At 40.4% G+C, this 20,663-nt stretch overlaps 2 protein-coding genes across 6 annotated transcripts in view; one reads left to right on the plus strand and one right to left on the minus strand.

Moving 5' to 3' along the window:
• The window catches only part of LOC112576550 (lisH domain and HEAT repeat-containing protein KIAA1468-like), a 65,186-nt gene that overhangs the window by 8,484 nt on the left and 36,039 nt on the right, over positions 1–20,663 (plus strand). For 3 of the 4 annotated variants that reach the window (XM_025259093.1, XM_025259095.1, XM_025259096.1), the window contains exons 14-24: positions 17–181; positions 4,133–4,304; positions 4,842–4,998; positions 5,254–5,377; positions 5,935–5,983; positions 6,476–6,561; positions 7,500–7,606; positions 8,157–8,256; positions 8,630–8,712; positions 9,224–9,287; positions 9,853–9,991. In XM_025259093.1, coding sequence (XP_025114878.1) covers positions 17–181; positions 4,133–4,304; positions 4,842–4,998; positions 5,254–5,377; positions 5,935–5,983; positions 6,476–6,561; positions 7,500–7,606; positions 8,157–8,256; positions 8,630–8,712; positions 9,224–9,287; positions 9,853–9,991 — 1,246 coding nt within the window. The remainder of the gene's footprint in view (positions 1–16; positions 182–4,132; positions 4,305–4,841; positions 4,999–5,253; positions 5,378–5,934; positions 5,984–6,475; positions 6,562–7,499; positions 7,607–8,156; positions 8,257–8,629; positions 8,713–9,223; positions 9,288–9,852; positions 9,992–20,663) is intronic. The other variant, XM_025259094.1, reaches the window with a different exon arrangement.
• Positions 13,350–20,663, minus strand: part of LOC112576556 — a 28,612-nt gene continuing 21,298 nt past the window's right edge. Inside the window, exon 2 of one of the 2 annotated variants that reach the window (XM_025259105.1) lies at positions 13,350–18,401. In XM_025259105.1, the coding sequence (XP_025114890.1) occupies positions 17,161–18,401 (1,241 nt within the window). In that variant the 3' untranslated portion in view covers positions 13,350–17,160. The remainder of the gene's footprint in view (positions 18,402–20,663) is intronic. The other variant, XM_025259106.1, reaches the window with a different exon arrangement.

Raw genomic sequence — 20,663 nt, forward strand, 5'->3', positions numbered from 1 at the left:
CCGTCATATTTTACAGGCATATGACCTGCTACAAATATCTCTCCGAGATCCTTCTGAGAAAGTTCAGCATACAGCTCTTCAGATTCTCCTTCCTTCATTTGCCATTTGGTCGTTTGAACTGGGGCGGCTTGAACACCAGCTGGTTCACTCCACTCTCCGAGATCTGGAGGACATAGTTAAGGCAATTTCAGTTTTTCTGGTGTTGGTCTAATCTGTCATCTTGGTCTGCTGACTCATGGGATGGAGACGTGAGGATTTGTCTCCGTTTATAACTTTGAGTGCATGTCACTTGTAAATTAGGTCATCTTCTTTATTTCCTGATTGATTATTTAGGAAATAATATGAATAATGAATGAAAAATTTCATAACCTTTGTATTATTTCCTTTCTGTCCTTATGGATTAAAAGAGAAGACATTAATAGTTAGGAATGTTGTTATAACTATGGGTTATTATCTGCTTTGCTTTTGAACATACCTAATTTTGGGATTGATGGGATAAAAAGGCAATTTTCTTTGTAATTTTGAATCTGCATTATTCGGTTATAATTTGAATGTTTTCAATCAGTTAGTGGTATGTTCCTTTGCTTATTTTTATTGATAAATGACTTGATGGTAGTGGTGGTAGATTTTTACTAACAAATCTAAACATAAGGCTTTAGTGAGGTTCACACTTGTTTTCTTTATTTTTTCCCAAGAAAGAACTAGCGATTGGAGTTATTTAGCAGTTCACAGGATTTTCATTGTAGAATTTATCATCAGTTCTATGTGGTCCTTACAGTCACAAGTCACACCAATATTTGATAAACCGTCAGGTTGCTGCACACCAGCTGTCTTCTCTTTGCCCGCTGATCACATTTTGTGCAGTTCTATTGTCCTTCAGAAAATATTCTTGATGGTTTTTTTATTATCCTAAATGGTGGATTAAGAAATAGCAGGGGAGCTATGCTTTGTTTTTGAAAGATCACAGTCATTTTGCATAAGAGCTTTCAGATCACCTTTTCAACATAATTAAAAAAAAACCAAATGAGGTGTTGAATCTTTTCTATTATTATTGTCATCCAAGCAATCAGTGCAGAATAATGACTACTCCTGCTTCTCTCCATTTCCATCTCATTGCATTGTCTTCCCTTGATTCATGTGTTTGTGCGACTTTTGTCTCCATGGTGTATAGGATAACATCAAAGTCGTTTCGTTTCTTTTTCAGTCAATGTTTTTAATGCTGAATATAGGGAACTGCATGCAGACTTAAGGCATGTCAGGCGGCAGGATTTACTGTCCGCACTGTTTTTCCTTCTTTTTTGTTCCCTGTATTTTTAGACTGCCTACTCTGTGTAATACATTCGCAGAACAGCTCTAACAAGATCACAAGATCACTACATGTACAGAAACATATGTCACTGTTTCCCTTTTTCCCAAACTGGCACGCATACATGAAGGTGTTCAGATCTACTTTCATGCACACAGACTTAAATAAATACATACATAAATTTTGACAGAAAAACAACACAACAACAAAGATGGGAGTTCTTCATTCTGTTGTGACTGCATTGAAATTTGCACGAGCATTGCTAATTGTGGATTCTGCATGTCAGTCAAGGAGGCTTATGTTTTCTTTGTCTTGCAGCCCTTTCTGGATTCTGAGTAGTTTTAGAGGGTATTAAGTCCATCCAGTTTGTGGTGTCTTTGATGCATATGCACGATACAATGCTATTACATAACATCCACCTTTCATAATTCTTTGAATTCAGGTGTTTTTCACATCTGCTATGGAACCCTCTTGTGCCCAGTCACCCCTGCATCCAGCCAAACCTTTTGTCACTGTGACTACGTTATCTAGAAGTCATCTGTTGTTTTGCAGGCATGCAGATACTAAATTAGGTTTTAATTTGGTGTTGGGGGAGGGGAGGAACAAAGCACTAATATTTGTTGCCACTCAGGTTTTGATGGCTGTGTTGATGGGTATGTACAGTTACTCCCTTGAGGCAGCAACCTGTTCTTCTTGCTTTTAATTTGCTGCTGAGTTTTCTTGCTTGGTGTTCTGGTGCTTGCTACAAGTATCTGTTGTAACCTTAAACAACATTTGCATTTATGTTGTGTTGTAAGAAATATCTGTTATTTGTTTTCTGTATGTCAGTATTCTTGCTAGATGCTTGGTAGAAGAACCAACAGCTATACGTTTTTTTAAAAATTAAAACCATTAAACAGCTACTCTTAATGAAGAGGACTTTTCAGCTTATGAATTGTATTCTTGTAGGTGGTATATTGCATCATTTCTTTGGAAAATAAGGAGGATTAGTGGCAGTCACGTTTAGCACTCTCAACTGCAGATTTAAGTGAATGGAGCTGGGTCCTTGCTGTGTATATGTTAAAAATGGCATGTACATCAGGTATCTATGCCCATATCGAAGATTCCATGCTGCAGACAGCATCTATGCTGATGGCATTCACCTTCTTAACATGGCTAGCCACACTAAGCAGGAATGCAATGGGCTCTTTGCTTTGAGACCAGCTTCCTTTATTATGTCTGCGTTTTCATTTATATAAAGCACTTTGAGCTGGCCTTTGATGTTGAGGTAAAGCTCTGTATAAATTGACTGTTATTATTAAAATAGGAATAGCTAATGCACTAAGACCTGAAATAATAAATGAATCAAAATAACAAAACAGGTGAAAAATATTGCCTAAATATAAGCTGTTGGTTCTATTGTGGACTTTGACAATTTAATAATATAATCTGTTTTTGCTTCTAACTTTATTTTTCTATTACCCCACAAACACAATTTTCATGGAAAGACTAACATATATATAGAGAGAAGGGAGGGAATTATTCATGTGTGTACATGTATTGAATATTTATATGGCTTCTGTTGGTTTAACAAAGCACAGCAAATGATGGTGGCTTTTTATGCTTTGTGGAAGGTCCTTTTTTTTTTTTTAAGATCTTTAACCTTTTAACTTTACTGAAAGTATATAACAGTTGAGGGAATACAAAGTCTTTGTGTGTTTGTGTACTTACATCTTCTAATATGTATTTAAAAGCAAAGCCAAAAAAGAAAATTCTGAAACTCCTATGCTCTGTGTTTCTGTGCAATCTGCTCTTATAAGAAGTCAAAGATTCCTTACATGTTTATCTCTGTCACGTGACAAGACAACAGCAGAGCAAATAAAACTGCTTAGTATTTGGTTGATTTGCACATTTTCTATTTAAATATTTATTTATAGTTTCACAGATTGCTTTATGCTTTATATTTTGCATTTGTGATTTGTATCTGTAGAAAGGGCCAGATTTTTATCTGGATAGAACACAATTGTTAGACATGTGCATGAAAGAGAGGTATATATATATATCTTCATGTATAACAGCATACTCAGGAGATGGATCTTGTTTTATCACTCATATATTAACGATATATATATATAAAACTTAAAATTTGTGATTGCAATGAGATTATTAATTCAATTAACCACATTTGGTTACTCTTAAATAATATTTGTAAAATACCCAATACAATTCACAATTCATTTTCATTCTGGTAAATATATTGATTGATATTTTAGAATGAGAACTGTAATTGAAGAGAACTTCATTATCATTAATAATAATGAGGCAGGAAGTGATCTTTTCTGACCAAGGCAGTTCCAGATTTACTGCTGTTCTTTTTCCTAGTGATAATGCAATTGCACACATTTATGTGTGGTCCAAATGTATATTAAATATTTCCTTAGCAAAATTGGTTACTTTTTTTCTGCCCCTTCCCCTGGACAATGGATGTGACTCATTCGTCATCAGCTGTGTGTGTTGCAAATTGGACTGGAAAGACATGCATAATGGTGAAAGCAGTGTTTGTGTGTGGGGGGGTGGGTTGGTGTGCATCAACACGTGTTTGTGCTTGTGGCTGTGTATTCATGTGATCAACAGAGTTTGGTCACAGGAATGCAAAGTTGAATGGGGCACCGTAACGTCAGGGGTTTTAGCAGACAGAACTGTCTTGGTCAAATAACAGTAAACGACTACTGTGAAATCTTCTCAAATAATAGAAAATATTGCTTAATTCTAGTTTAAAGATAATAGTTTTCAGAAATGTGATAAGAATTGAAACTTTTACTAAAGTGGTATTTTTTAACCCTCTAGGGGGCATTAGCTCTGCAGAAGACCAACAGTTCAACAACACTTCCATTGAATGAGACCCGCTTCCTTCTTCTCTTGTCGGTTTTACAAGAGCTGCTTCCTTTCCTTTTTATTTGTGTTTCGGAGACATGTCCTTCTTCATCCGTCCAGCCAGAGGATGGTTTCTTACTTGATGGTAAGCGTATGCAATAGCCTTGTTTCGGTTTTCTTTGAGGTTTCTTACTAACATCAATGTTTAGTTTTACAGTTTGCGATCATTTTGACATGTGGTCCTACAGTTTTGCCTGTGAGGGGTGTGTGAGTGAGAGTGAGTAGCTATGATTTGAATGATGGTGAATGAATTTGTAAGATGCATTTGTTGCTGATATGTGTGCTTTTGCAACTTCATGTGTGTAAGCACCTTGAGTCCACCTTCGCTGGTGAGAAAAGGTGCTCTGTAAATAAACATTTATTATTATTATGCATTCACAATCTTTTGTATCAATAGAAATCTGACATTAACTTCAGAAAATTAAGTGAAGGAGAGTGGAAAATGAATCCAGTCAGTTTGCACTGTTGTTAAGTGAAGAATAATATCTGCTAAAAAGGGAGTAATGCTGCTGATGATATTCAGATCAAAACACATCCATGACATTGTATCAAAGTAAGGGAGAGCTTAACCCCTCCACCTGTTAGGAGTATTTTCCCTTCAGCTAACCTTCTTTATGTGCAGTCTCTTACATGCCTCCGTCCAGCAGTAATTTGTCTGACATGCACGTCATTGCTGGTGGAGAGGGTCGACTCCTTGGCCTTGTTCAACAGTATGAAAGCCACATACAACAAGAGTGGTTTGAACCTTGGGATCAACTCAACTGGCTTGTAAACAACTTGTGAGCAGTATACTCTGGAGAAATTTTCTTTGTTACTTGATAACAGGAAAAGATAAAAATTACCCCACTAAAAAGGGAGCAAAAATTTAAGTGCCCTTGAATTCCATCTTTCGCCAAGTCATCTCTTTATCATTTTGAATTTTTCATTTATCTGTTCTGATTTTCTTACATGCCTTGTTGTTGACATTTTTACTGCACTTGGCAAGGGACAGGCATGTTTTATTATCGTAATTACTATTGCTTTCTTTTCTACAGAATTCCTCGAATGCTTGAGGTTATGATGGGAGTAGGGTTATCACTTCCACGTGTTGTCTCTGCACTATGCACCTTCTTCTACAGATTTTGTCGAATGTTTGGGAAGACGTTCACATACAAGAAGGTCAGAAGTGTTTTAAAACATCATCAGCTGCATTCGTTTAATCCTAAATATCCTAAATGATTTTTTTCATTAAGCTTGTTTACATGCACATGAAGCTGACTCTGGTGCAAAATTCAACATAAAGAAAATCAAATATCTAGCCTGTTTATGTCAGCCTGTCTTTCAGCAGGTCAGTGCTGAAATCTGAGGAATTTTATTTATAATAATTCAAATCAACCTAGCATTTATTCTTTTACCTGTTTTGTTATCCTTCATCCTATGTTTTTTTTTAATATTATTAAGTATACTATTTTTGAAAAGTATTTTCTAATTGGAGAAATCAATGAAGATTTTTGAAAAACATATTATTTGTCATTTGTTTAAATGATATTCAAAGTGATACTAGTGATGATGTTATAATGCCAGGAATCTAGTCTCCACTTTCCCTCCCTCTCTTTCCCCAGTCTCTCTCTGAGAAGATGACAACACATATTTTTCCTATTTTGTTCTCTTATCTTTCAGTTGCATATTTTAAAATAATTTTTTCCTGTTTTCCCCATTGCATTGACTGCTTACAGGTGAAGTTAAAATTCAAGGAACTTGTTGATCTACCAGAAGAGTGCTTAGGTGAATATACTATGCTTATTTTTGCTCGAGAAATGAAGCGCAGTATTAAGTTTTAACAGTTGATCTGAAATGGATCTTAAACTGGGTTTTTTCTTTAATATAGCCTGCACCTTTATGTTATTCTAAAAGTAAGTGAGTTGTATCAACTTATAAGAAAATTTGATAAGAAAAATTTAAGACAAATCTCGATTGTAATTAAAAATAGTTTCTTTGTAATAAATAACAATTATTTAACAAAGTAGTCCCTATAACTAACTAAATAAATAAATGATCCTAGCAAATTTTTTTTATTTACTAAATGATTTTGATAGATGTAGGAATGGGGGGGGGGTGGTTGTGAGGCCATAAATATTGCTGCTATATGTTAAATGAAGAATTCAAGAGAAATGAGTATGCATCTGGAGTTTGCCTGCATTTCTTGCTCACATTTTTTCTGTGTATGTGTGCTTTTTCATAACATATAGTGTATTGTAAGTCAGTTTCTTTGGACAGATTCTCAAGTCAGCATGGGTCATACAGCCATTACTACCTGCATTGTACCTGTCTATGCGTCAGGTGTCCTTCTTTCTTTCAGCACAGTAAGTATTTTTGTCTTTCTGTGGTTATGCTTGCTTGGAATTAACTTGTTTAATTTGATTTGGTTTCCTTGCTCACCATCAACTAGTGAATATTCTTTCCGAATGACCGTTATAAATATTGTTTAGCTTACCTAGCAAGTAGAGTGGCATTTCATAGAAATAGAAGTGGCATGAGATAAAAGCTTCCTTTGCTTCCGGTAAAGGGTATGTGACAAAGAACAAATTACTGTACATTCTTAAATAAAGAAGAATTTCTTGATCATGGTCCCCCAGGCTGAAAGAGAGGAATGTTTTTCAAATGCTCTCATTCATTGTCCACTGTTTGGGTATAATTTACTAACATTGTCAGATTCAGAATACCATGCGTTAAACCCTATGTGTTGGGAAGAAACGTGCTATATTTCATCTCTATTATTATCCTTTATTTGTTTTTGTGCATCTTATATTGTTCCTCTTTGCAACACCACAATATTGTCACTGTATATAAGGATTCTGTTGGTTTTGTATTTTAGTGTACTTAGTTTTTGAAAAACTTCACTTGTGGACAAATGTAAAGGAGCACAAACTTGGTCATAAGTTGTGTTGAGGAGGAAGTTTTAATAGAAACAACATTTATGTAGCAAATATGTCTGAAAATATTTTGTTTTACATCATTGAAGGAGTTGCAGGAGGAGGTTTTGCTGTACTTTACTGTTTTTTTCTGCTGTTTTCTTTTCACCGAGAACAGAATTTTTAATTCACAAAAGAAGATTGTTTAATGATAAAGTCTCAAACTTAGTTTTTTGTGATATACGCTAGAGGTGTACATGTACAGAAATTAGCTTTTTTATTACATGTTTGTTTTGTAAGTCCTAATAAGTAAGGCACAAGCCATAAGTACATTTAAAAGATAGCATTGGCACAGCAGCAATAAATCAGTGGATTTGCAAATGCTTCAGGAAGAGTCAAGGAAAGAAGTAAGCTTGTTCCTTAAAAAAGTTCTCTGCACGCTGGCATTCTGTCAGACATCCCTGGACAGTTTGCGTGCAGCATTCCTTCAGCTAAAGTAAGTACTTTCTGCTGAGATTAGTTAATGTTATGCTTATTTCATGTTTTAATTTAAAAAATTTCAAGATATGAAACTTGACTTTAACAAAAAAAAAAGGCTTCAAGATATGTAACTGTTGAAAAAAACGGTTTTCTACGCTGAAGTTGTAATCGATGTTGGAACCACCAACAATGATTTTTTTCCTCATTATCTTGCAGCTCCTTGATTGTGTAGATGTAAAGAAGTGTTAATGTTTGTGTTGTAACATTGCAGTGCAAATAAATTATCCATTTTTGCGCTACATTTCCCTTACAAACTCTGTAGTAAATTTATTATTTGATAATTGCTAAAATTTTCAATAGTTCTCTACGAAAAACTTTTTAAAATGACCATTGAGCCCTTTGTTTAGCAGCAAGCTTGCACACTTTTGAAGTGAAAGTTTCAGGACATCAGAATTGAGCTCAGATTCAAAAATTGTTATTTATGGTCTTGCTTATCTTTTACATGTCATCATTAAGTGATTAAGTATTGAAAGAAGAGATATCAATTGCAACATTCACATGGGCAGGTCTGATTCGGCAAATCATGAACTTCTTTTGGGAGTTTTGTGGGATGGCGTGGTACACTCTGCATCTGTAGTTCGGGCAACAGCTGCTTCACTTTTTGAGGTAACAGATCTTCTCTGTATCTAGCAGAACTTGCAGGACAAATTTTGATAATACTGGGTGGGTTTTTTTTTATTTAAAGAGTATGTATATATTTTGGATTCAATGTTTGCATTCACAAATCATTATCTCGGGTCATTCTTTTGTGAACTAATTTTTATAAGGACCTGCCACATTCACATGAAATGTAGTTGAGTTGTTAAAGAATTCATTGAAATGGAAGTAGAATCTAGTCATCAGAAATACTCTATATGGACCTTTGAAACTCAGCTTCCATAAGCAGTGTTGCTGGTAAGAGTAATAAGGACCCGCATGTTAGTGAATTTGTTATGCAGTAAAATGTGTATATGCTTCTGATGAACCTGAACTTTTGTAGTTGCTGATTCAAGGAGTGAGTGATGCTCTCATTTCACATCGGGTCGTCCCTGCTTTAGTCACTTTGGCCAATGACCCAGAAGTGTATGTCTTCTCATTTATTATCTGTTTGAATTGTTTATGGTTTAATTCATATGATAGTTCAAAATCAGTTTAATCTCTGATCAGCAGTCAAAACATGTTTCCTTGATAAAAGCCTTTGTTGTGATAACATTTATGATTGTTATGAATGAGTGGACATGTAAAAAAAGCAAAACACAAAGCTCAGGCTATAAACTGGTTGTTCCTAGTCTTTGGGATGGCGATGTTTGTATGAGGAAGCAGTTTTAGCTAAACTGGCATGTCAGCTTATAAATGTTAGATTGTAAACTGACGCATCAATGGCACTGATTAAGTAAAGAAATGTTTACATTCAGCTACAGATAGTGTACCCAGATATTTTACTTTGCATAAGGTAAAGATTGCTAATCATCATACTCTCCTTAAGCAGTTTATTTCAAGTTGTGAATCTATTGCTTGGTGTGTATTTTGTGCAACTCTTCCTTGAGAACATATGATAAATATTGACCTTACCATTCTTTGTCTTTGTAATTAGGTCAGTGCGGATGGCAACGATCCCATCTTTGGGCGGCATCATTGAGAATGTAACCATCAGAGAGGTGAGCAAGCTGATGTTGCAGATTACACAGGGTTTTAGTCTTGTCAAGCACAACAGACAATAAGAATCTGAAATCAGAGAGTAAGACTGTGGTGTTCTCTGTGTTTTTAAATTAAAGTAGTTTGTAAAATACCATTCAATTTGCTACAAAGAAGCTTGTCATTAAAGATGATTCCAGCGTTGGAAGATACGATGGGCATTTCTTTCCACAAAGCCTTATCTTCCCTGATTCCCTCCCCACCCCCACCCCCCCAAAAAAAAAATGAACGATTAAAAAAAAAACTAAAGAAAATTAACATGTTATGTTGTTAATACCTGCCTAAAAAATACAATAGCATGCCGTGCATCTATGGGCACAAATGCCATCTTGTAGGCGCAAACAATCATGTATGCACGAAAAAGGAGTTGTTCAATTGACAATTAATGGGGCTAAATAAACATTTTGCAGGTGTTAGTGAGAACTGGTATTGTGTTGGTGGGAGATATGAGAGTGAGTTGTGTCTTCACTAAGTATAAAATTTTGCTTTGCTTTGTTATTCAAAACCCTGCTTGTGTATCTTATGCAGGTGTTGGATAGAGTCTACATGCAGTTGCAAACTTTCTTTGACGACCCCATGTACAGGGAGCACCATGCTGTTCTTGTTGAGCTTATTCGCACTCTAGCTCGGTGTGGGCCCAATGCTGAACCCAAGTTCCAGGATGAATGTGAGTCTTTTCCCTTTTCTTTCTTGTGTTTCTTTCTCTTATTTTTTCGTCGGCCATCAATACAGCTTCCTTTATGTAGTCTGAGCTGTCTCACTCTAAGCATTGGAGCTATGGCCTTCCTTCAAGACAATGTATGTTTCCTTTCTCCAGGTCATGTTGCCCTTTTTTTTTTTTTTTTACTACAAGTTTTCTTATCTTACAACGAGTGCAGCACCATTTCTCGTTTAAACAAGTCTTCATGCATGGCTTTTAAAAAAAAAATTGAGATGCAGTTTTTGCTGTGACTTTCAGCATTGAAGTGTCTATAGCTGGATATTTTAAAAGTGGTTTTTTTTTTTGTTATTTTATTTTTATTATTACATATTCTACACGATGACAGACATGTCCTGTCGAGAAAATGTTTTCAACTTCTTTTGGGCCGCCGATTCTGTGTACCTGCATGCAGTACCAAGAAATTGAGGTGTTCTTCGTTGTTTCGGCCGTACGCCGTCAGAACACGTGGAAGTGGATGTAGATTATATATAAGCGTGAACCATGATTGTATGAGAGTATTTTGAATGAAGATCCCGTCTTATTGTCCCCTCAAGCTTAGCATTTGCCCAACCTATTTAATATAGTCTCTAAGTGTGTTGAAATGGGTATGAGTTAAATGCCACGATTACGAGTTTGTGGTTTGCACAATTTGCGGAAGTCTGAAACAAGTCACACCCGTGAGAAGCAGATCGGATTGAAAATTCTATGGAAGTAGTCAAAATAGTGGTGAGCAAAATTTTTCCCTCGCAGAGAGAGAGAGGCACCCGTAACTCATCAATCAGCAAAGGATCGGATGGGTGCTAGTGAAACGCGCGGCAAGATACATAGTAAACAGTCGGGTACCCTGAGGACGGGTGGCGTTGCAGAAATTCTTTGTGAAGGGGTGGGGGGAGAGTAAGAGACAAGCAGTCATGTGGTAAGTATGGGAAGGGGGCTGTGGGGTAGATCAGCAATTACCCAGATGAGGATATTCCGAGCCTGCACGTGGCAGTGTGTAATTGGCTCGGGCCGGCCATGCCATTCGCTTCAAACCCCATTAGCTGTATCGGGTACACCATGCCAAGACCGTCCTGGTAAACACGAACTCACACAAAGTTGGCAGCAGCAGGTTGGGTTGTCTGCCGATTACACAAGGAATTTCCGTCAGTGGAAAATAACGAAAGCACTTTTGTTGACTGCAGAGCTCCTCGTCCCTTCCGCACACGCACGCACACTCACTTACACACTCTCTCACACTCACACACACTCTCTCACACACTCTCTCTCTCTATTGTTTTTTTCGGGACATATCCTAAGAAAGATGAGTTAGACTTAAGTGTTTTTGGTGCATCTTATCCTTTCATCCTCCATTTCGTGAACTTCCCTCCCCCGCTTTTTCTTCAACCTCTTCTCACCTGTCCTACTCTATGTCAACGTCGTCCAGGTGATCTGTGTAATAAACCTGACTGCCTCACTCGTGCAAAGGCGACCTCTCCCCACCCGTCTACCCGGACCTCACCTGCACTCGTGTACCGGTCACGAGCCTGTGTCGAGGACTGAGTTGCTGTAGCTGTCTTCATACCAAGGTGGTGGTCTCTTCATGTCAGCTTTTCATACCATGACACTCTTCATGCCCAAACACTTCAAACCACGACACATCGTGCCAACACTTTCTTCGCCTTATCTCCACCCTTTTGCAGCAGCTGCTGCTGCGTGTGATGACGCCTGTCGCTGCCACCTTCCAGAGCTGCTTCGTAGTGTTTATTTACTTCTCACTGCTGTGTTTACCATCGATAATCTTCCTAACTCAATATCACCTTCTGAAAGGACGAGGGAAGGAGGGTTTATACCTTCTGTTACTGTAGTCTTACACTTTTCTCTTCCATTTGCTCTTTGCTTTAAAGGATGGTTGACAAAAAGTGGTTCGTTGTGTTTAGTGCAGAGGATTATGGAAGGACAATCCATCCTTTCAATACTTTTATCTTCCCAAATAAATCAGGTATCCGTTTCTGTGGAGTAATGGGGTGAGAGTGAGGGGTTAGTGAGAACCTGCCACAGACTGGAGAAGAGCGCAGATTAGCAATTTTCTGTTTCTGTACGCGAAGCACTTTTTCACACATTACCGTTGGTTTCAGAGATTAAACTTTAAAAACTGGTGCCGCGGTTTCTGAAAGTGAAGTGAAAGGCACCCGAGAACAGAGAACTGGATGAGAGGTGGGAACATTGGCGTAAGACCACTGGCAGGCGTTTTACACGTGAGATCGCATCACACAAACTGCGAGAAATCTCTGCTATCGTTCAAAGGTCTCTTGTCCATTATTTTCTTTTTCTTCGGCTGGGGAAGGGGTAGGTGCCAATTTTTATTTTTTGACGCCTGCTCTGGATGTTGGCAATTAGATGAGTGCAGGAATAAGGTCATCTCTGTCCGCCTCCCACACCACCATCCACTATTATCTCCTCCTTGAAAGGGGGCGTTGTGACGTAAGTACAACGTTTTTTAACGGCTATAATTACTCTCTTGTCGCTTGTGTTACACAGGAAATACGAATTGGAGAAGATTCTTTTTGTGTGAATGATGTATTCCTGGGAAGTGAAGTTGGAGAGTGTTGAGATGTGGGGGTGGATGGAAAATAGTTTTGAACGATGGTCCTTGTGTTCACTACGAGCAGTTTTTTTACTCATTTTTTTAGTGCTGTGTGATATTGTTGCAGTTCTGCTTTACTAGTTACAGTGCGGCCTGTCGATATGTTTTATCATGATGGACTTTCATGTTTTTTAACTTGATGTCTTGATGCCGACGGTAGAGAAAGAAATAGTGACTGGCTAGAATGTCAGTCGTGTTTTTCTGTTCTGCTGAACGACCATGTTTGAATGGTTTATTTGGTTCCTTTCTCGCACTAACTGCAGGTACCAGCATCATTTTTCAGTCCTTACGACCGTGTGTGTGTGTAACAGCGAGCGCGCGCCATCCTTCCTTCCATCTTTCTTCCTTCAATCATTACAGCCATAATCCCACCTCTGTCGCCCACGTACTCGCCAGTTTTCACCGCTATACATTTTTTCTGCATTAATATTTGCCACTTCCTTGCCTGCCAAACTACCACGTCCATCAAACTCAGAATAGAACCATCAAACGCTGTGTTTGTGCGCATGGCTGATCGAATGTTGCTAGGAATGAAATTTTAATCAGGCGGAACGTAGATGCGTCAGATTCCATAAAGCAACCTATGCGGGCCGGCTCAATGTCCAAGAGGCACGCTTGGGAACAGGGCATGGCACGGGAAGGGTGGCTTTTCCTCCCCTTTCTTTTTCACATTTTCTTTCCATTTATTTTCCTTTTTTTTTTTTTTCTTTTTTTTTTTTTTCTTTTTTTTTTTTTTTTTTTTTGATCGAGAGGAAGAGCTTCGGCGTTGGCTAAGGTCGTTCTCACTGGCTATGATGTCTCGTTACTGTTAGCGAGGAGAAGCTCTTGACGCCCCTCGTGACGTGGTCTAAATACTGCCATGGAATCAGGGGTGTGGGGGAAGGGAGTGGACCTTACTGATACACTGCAGCTGGAGCCTGTGCACTCCATTTTCTCGGATGAAGGATTGTTAAGCTCGTCGTCTCAATTTGCATTGAAAGTGGATTCAAAACCATCAGTCTTTGCCAGCCGACTTGGAAGTCCTCTTATGGTGAGGGTGAGAGGAGGATTCGCTAGTGGGTACCCCTCACCCTTCAGCTCCGCGTATTGAGAGAGGTCCGACATATTCTTTGTCGCAACAGAGTAACAAGTTTGTGCAGAAATCTGCAAGTTCTCACGTTTGTGCATGCACGTGCACGAGCGAGTGTATGTTTCTGATATTTTGTAGAATCCACATTTACAAAATGTTTGATATTTTAAAAACGTGAATTATTATCACGTGTATGTTCAGTAAAGGAGTCGCTCATTGTAACAGAAAAACATCGACCTGAGTTCTAGAAGATCATTTTCAAGTCCTCGAAGTTATTGCTGGCATCTTCAGGTGAAAACACGTTGGAGGATGATTTTAATGTTTGATTTTTCGAGTGACGAATCAGATGCATGATGAATAATTAAAACAACTACAAGCAAGTTATGACACTGAAAACCTGAAATGCATTAAATGCATTTAAACTGCGTAAACATAAAATATAACATTAAAAGCTTGTGAGCGACGGAGCGAAAAGCTGCAGGATGCTAATATTGAAATGCTAATATTGAAATCAGTGAAAATTCGTCGCTGACAAAGACACTTGACCGGTAATCAGACCTTTTCATGTCTTTGATGACAGGTAAACAAACACTCGTGGCACAATGTTCATGTAAGGGGGGCTTGCAGTCGGCTTACAGAGTAGTCACAATGTTGGGCTAAGCTGTGGAATGATATTTGTATTGCCTGTCACGTGATCTTTTCTGGTCAGTGTGTTTTATATTAGGTCAAGTCTGTTTTATTATCGGGGATATTACAGTCTAATGCTCGTGTCGAAGGTGAAGTGCACAGAAGCTGTATATTTGCAAGAAGAAGGGAATTCGTTGCATGGTGTGTTACCTCCGGAAGGATTTATTTTTGTGTTGACTCCATTTATTCTTTTTGTTATGGATTTTCCTGAGGTATTTTTCTGGTTTTTTCATGGCATTTCCTAGATTAAGAAGAGTCATTACAAAATTGAAAGCCATCAACCGTGTGATTTGTGTGGTATTGACATCGCAGAAAAGTTGAGTTATAGAAATGTATGTGCTTGAAAAGAGGTCCTGGCTACAAGTTCACTGAACAAAAGAGAGCGGGATAAAAGCCGTCGATGAACTGGGTATTATGGATATTTTAGTATTTTTGTGTCGGTTAAAATTAGGTCCGCGCGCGCGTGTGTGAAACAATAACAGCTCACACACTTTCTCTTGCTCCCTCTCATTTTACACACATACCCCTCCTTCAAAAGAGAAAATTCTGGTCATTTAGAGAAAAATGGAACCTACACCCAACCTCCCGCTTATCCCTGCTCTGATTCTGCTGCGTGGAGCACAGATAATGATTTTTGTAATTGCATTGATTATTGGCCGAGCTTCATTTTTACTGAAAGTTAATGTGCATCGCACGCGCCGTCCGTTGGAGCAACGGTTAAAGCCCTTTTTAACTGGACAAATATGGACCAAAGCCTGGCAAGGCTTTTATATAACAGTTATATGAACAGTTTACCAAATTTGATCAAATCCACATTGATAATTTACATTTGTTTCCGTAAGCAGGACGCTTGTCACCAATGCAGTGATGATCACCTGTCCTGGGCATGCCATTCTTTCTCTCAACGTGCGCCACCTGTAGATATGAAGTAAAGGTTGTGTTTGATCCTGATGTCAGCTTTCACATAACAGCCGTGAACTAGTTCCTAATGTCTGCTTTCATTTCACTTTCACAATGCATACAGTACTGGTAAAATCACTGATCTTAATACACTGGACAGACCTTGCGCGTGCATTGTAATACATTTCTGAAGCCATCAGGTAGCCATCTTACCACTCGTAATGCCATGAAAGCCAGCATGGAACACGAACAGGCTGACTCCTGTCTCCTTAGGCTGGAAATCAAAGAACAGTTCAAGAAGGCAAAAGGGAACGTTTTGCAGTTGACAGAAAAATACAAGAATACAGCGGCAGGGCGGCCTACACACGGAGACAACATCGCTTTACGACTTCCAGTATGGCGGTAGGGCGACACTGTTGACAGTAGCAAGTAAATGAAATTCAAAAATGCGTAGTATATAGTGTGTTTGGCGGGAGATGTAACCCTAGAGTGAGAAGATTACAAAAATGAAAGGGAGGAGTCGTATATAGAAGCACACAACTTGTCTTCACGAGGAACAAAAACAAGTTCAGATGTTTATTGAGCGTCATTCATAGAGATGTTGTTTTACATTGTATGTTTAACGTTTTATACTGAATAGCAACAACAGCAGCAGCAGCAGCAGCAGCAAGTATAGATTCCAGAAATAGTAATATAACATCAAGTTCACATTTTAGAAAATCACTATATGTGGCATTACGAAGGTAAATTTTCGTCAAAGCCACAGTCACTTGCTTAGGTCATTAAACAGTTTTCAAGGCTGTAGTGTTTTGTTTGTTTGGCTTTTTTGGTTTTGTTTTTGCTGTTTGTTGTTTTGTTTTTGTTTGTTTTTTGTTGTTTTGTTTCTGTTTGTTTGTTTTTTTTGTCAGGTGGTCTTCGTAATGATAGAAAAGAAGTTTTGATAGGCTGAAGACACGACCTGCAGACGGACAGGTCCCACAGCTCATGCTCACAGTTTGTGTTGTGTGTGCCTCGCATTTCTTTACCAGCGTGTAAGGAGTGATGTGTGTGCATGGTTCTCATTTCTCGATTTCTAGCAACAAATGTACGACAGCTCAGTTTCCCATCTGTAAAACGTTTGGGCGGTCTGGTGGTGCAACGGTTAGACCCTGTCATCAATGCAGTGGGGATTGGCTGTCCTGAGTTCAGTTCTCGTCTCGGACACGCTGTTCTTTCTCTGTATGTGGCATCTGTTTACAGTGCTGGCTGCCTTGCCGTGATAGAGTCTTAGTTGCTGGCTCGGCGTAAAACACCAATCCTCCCCCGTAAAACGCATGTCAAGAAGACAGTGAAGGTGAGAGGCTTGAGTTCGCATCTCGCCTCCGGCGCACGAACTTTTTCTCTGGAGCTTGGTATTTGTTTACGGGACTGGGCCAGGTCGTCATGATACAGCTTTGGTTTGTGATTCTGCTGTAGAAAAATCCACCTTTAGCCAGCCTCAGTCTCTAGTGACAGTCTCTATTTTTCAGTCTCTAGACTCCACTGTGTTTGGATCTTTCGCCTTTCAGGTTTCTTAGTTTTACTTTTAAAAAGACTGTTGCCGTTGTTTTTCAAATTTCCTCAGCAGCATATCCTGTTTTACATCAGAATGGATGGGAGAGATAACGCTACACACCCAGTTGTCTCTGTCCAGTCGCTGTGACAACCAACACTTTACTACCTTGCTTTCATTACATTTTTTCCATCTTCTGGAACACTGTTCTTCTAGAAGTTTTCTTTCGATCTCAGAAGAAAGTTTAAAGGTGACAAAGCAGCGCCAGGCTAAATCCCGAGAACCGCCGAGGGAAGTTTATAGCCATAGTCTCGTTATGCCGCAGTTCACACTTTAGTGGTGATGGGTGTGGCGTCCTGTGTGATAAGGCTAGACGTGGCACAGAGTCTAACGACCCCGTCGTTGCCGGTAGCCACTTCGTTGCTGCGCGAGAACTTGTCGTTGCCGGACAGCAGGCGCCGGTTGGACTCTCCACCCACCGCGTACTTGCTCTTCTTACAAACGCACAAAATCCGACGCGCGTGCGCGTAGCACTGCTTCCGGAAGCTGGCGCAGAAGCCGAAGTAGACGCAGAACTTAAGGCTGAGGTAGCAGTAGAGTACGGTGTCCCGCAGGACGCTCAGCAGATACTTCTTGGCCATGAAGTGGCCGAGCTGCTGGCACGGGACTCGCAGGACGCCGCGGATGTCCAGGAAGTTGAGGATCTCGTAGGAGACGGTGAAGGTCTTGACCACCAGGAAGAGCAGCACGACGACCAGGGCGGCGTGCTTCAGCTGCTGCAGAGCCTGAAGGTCCAGGAAGTAGTTCTGCAGGACGCGCTCGTAGCGCGAGACTTGCGCGCGGCTGGAACGCAGCAGGCTGATGGTGGTGACGAAGAAACAGACGGTTGCTGCCAGGAGCGGCAGGACGTGCTCCACGCCCATGACGATGCTGGGCCAGATGACGTTCATAAACTCGGTGGAGAACTCCTCGATGTAGATGCAGCCGCCGCTGTCGATCTTCCCCCATGTCCAGAAGAAGTTGAGGTTGAGGCAGACGAGGAGGATAGTGATAAGAAGCAGGATGGCCCGCGCGCGCTCCCACGTGCACATGACGTAGGTTTTGAGCGGGCAGCGCGTGGCGATGGTCAGCTCCACACACAGCGCCACCGTCAGCCACGGCCACAGCTGCAGCAGCACGTTGAAGACGAAGATGTAGGTCTTGCACATAGCGTCGGAGAAACGCATGATACGTTCCGACAGGTCGCTATCCGCCACCTTCCGGTACCACGTGCCGCCGCACTTGATGTACAGCACCACCAAGTCCACCACGCACAGCACGTGCAGGTAGAAGCACGTGGACCAGGTGGTGGCCACCAGGTGGCGGAAGGCCAGCAGCGACAGGACGTTGCCGATGGTAGCCAGGAGCAGCAAGAAGGGGTAGAGGAAGGTCTCCAGGCTGCGGGCCGCCACATACTCGGGGTAGCTGGTCCACTGGTTGGCACACATGTAGTGCATGTAGGCGTCGTATTCGGCGTCGCTGAAGTTGCCGTCCGGGTAGAGGGAAGACATGTTAGTGTCGGCCTGCGCTGTAACAAAGAGTCGAGCATAAGAGGCAGGACAGAAGGCAGGACAGAAGAATACAAAATACAGCTTGACAAATGCGTTCATTTTGCAGTCTGTCATGGACCAAATCGTTCCAATGAATCACATCACATTACTTTGTCTTATGTTTTGCTATTACTTGACTTTCTTAAAACATCTATCATCGTCTTACAGGACAGGACAAAACAAACTTGTATCTTTCTCTGACATGTTCACTGATGGCGGCTTTGTTGAGACATTTAACATCTGAATGTTTCCCGTTAGTGGTGGTACTTTTACAGAACAAATCGATTGTGAGCGGGTTGGTTCACTAGAAGTGTTGTGTGAACGGTGCATTGCACAACTGCTCAACAATCCACATGTTTGTGCCAGTCATGCCATGTAATGAGTTCCAGCACAGTGCATTTCATGTCCAGGACCACAGCCTTCACCGCCAGTCCATAAATGTATGTAAACAGGTATGTAAGCTATTTGAACGGATCTTGACATTATCATTGTCGTAGTCCTGCTCTCAAAACTATTTGAAAAAGATGCCGATTGAGTGGTTTACATGTGTTTGTCATGTTACCTTATATCGAAATAATTGTATCTGGATGGTGAATTATATTCGCTATTGTAGCTACCAAGATGGCGATATGCTTAGCTTCATTTCACTTGTTTCATGTCCGGCACTGTTTTTAATATTGTTCAGAAATAGTTTGTAGTATTGTGCCTCGATTCTGTATAGGTGTTAACCTGTAAGCATTTTTGTTTGTTTATTCGGAGTGTTATTACTTCTTCGAATGGGCTTCGTGACACTTCTCCTTCACTTTCCCTTCTTGTCGTGACTGAAATTTGTGTGTTGAGTTCATTCCGTCTACCCTGGCACCTCACATGCTAATTTCCATTTACCCTTATCTCTCTGCTCGCTTCTCCTTTCTGTCTTTCTTTCCCCACTCCTCTCTCTCTCCACCCAACCCTTCTCTGTCTGAAACACTGCAAGGCGAGCGCTGTTCGAGACCTTGTTGCCATCATCTCGTTTTCTTCCTGGCCGTAGGTGGCGCTGGAATTATTTCCCATGTGGACGCCTATTTCCAAGTCGGTTGTAGCCCGCAAGCAGCATGGCCTCCATCAAAAAGTCCCGCGACGGCCGCAGTGACATGTATTAATGGACAGTTGTGGTCATGGCGTCTTTGGCGTGACGGCGGCCGCACCCTCCCCTCAGACAGGCTGCTGATCACGGGCGCACGACTATGGGGCGGGCAGCTAAATGCTAGGGATTCCGGCCGACAGCCTTTTTGGATGCGAGTAATTGCTTGCGAAACAGAAGAGCGAGAAATTACTGTCGCATTCGAAGAAGCGAGTGTAAATTAATGTTTTCATCAGCGAGAAAGGTTTTTTTTTTTTTTGGGGGGGGCATCCCTTTTCCTAAAGTGGCAGGTCTATTCTTTTGATTTTTTCTTGTTCATTCCTCGTTCTTTACATACACACAGTTTTTCCTCTGGCAGGTTTTTTTTTTTTTCATTTCTTTCATCTTCTGTCTGTGTGTGGAGGGTGTGTGTGAGAGAGAACCACTTAATAAACTTCTACTCTTTCATGTGGGAAGGTCCTCTAGCTTGTACAGCAGGTTTTTGGTTCGAATTCACTTTCCCTTTTTGTTGTACTGTAACAGCTTCTATACACTTCATCTTCATCAGGAGACGAGTGTGTGTATGACGAGTCTATATTTCTGTAAGACTAGTGACGTGTATGTACGTCTCGTGCCACGCGCTGTAGACAATGGGTGTGGACGTAACAAGACCCAGTGTAGATAAACACGTAGGTAAGCATGTGTCTGACAGATAGCCACAGCGAGGTAAGAGATGGATTTCAACTCGCGGAGAAGACAGACTACAGGTTTCTTGAAACTGGTCTAAAACTGAGCATCGTGATACCCTAAAGGTCACTTATTCTTGAGGGCAAAAGATTCAGAAGGAGGTTCTGACCGTGTAATAAGTGTGTCTACCTGTAGTTGTTCATTCACAGTATTTCAAACCCCGTTTATTTCAGTAAGAGCGGAATAACATCGCAGCATGCAGTGGACATAAAGATGCGCAAGTCAATTTTAATTATTTCAGAGATTTTTTAAAAGTGTGTTTGTATACGTGAGAGAAAAAGGGGGTGAGTGAAAGGGAAACAGATTAAGGCATCGTAGAAGTTTGTCCCACCTAGACCACGATGATAAACAACCAGCTTTTAGCGAGCAACCAGCATGCATTTCGCTGTCT

This window comes from Pomacea canaliculata, linkage group LG12 (genome assembly GCF_003073045.1).
Source record: "Pomacea canaliculata isolate SZHN2017 linkage group LG12, ASM307304v1, whole genome shotgun sequence".
NCBI lineage: Eukaryota > Metazoa > Mollusca > Gastropoda > Architaenioglossa > Ampullariidae > Pomacea > Pomacea canaliculata.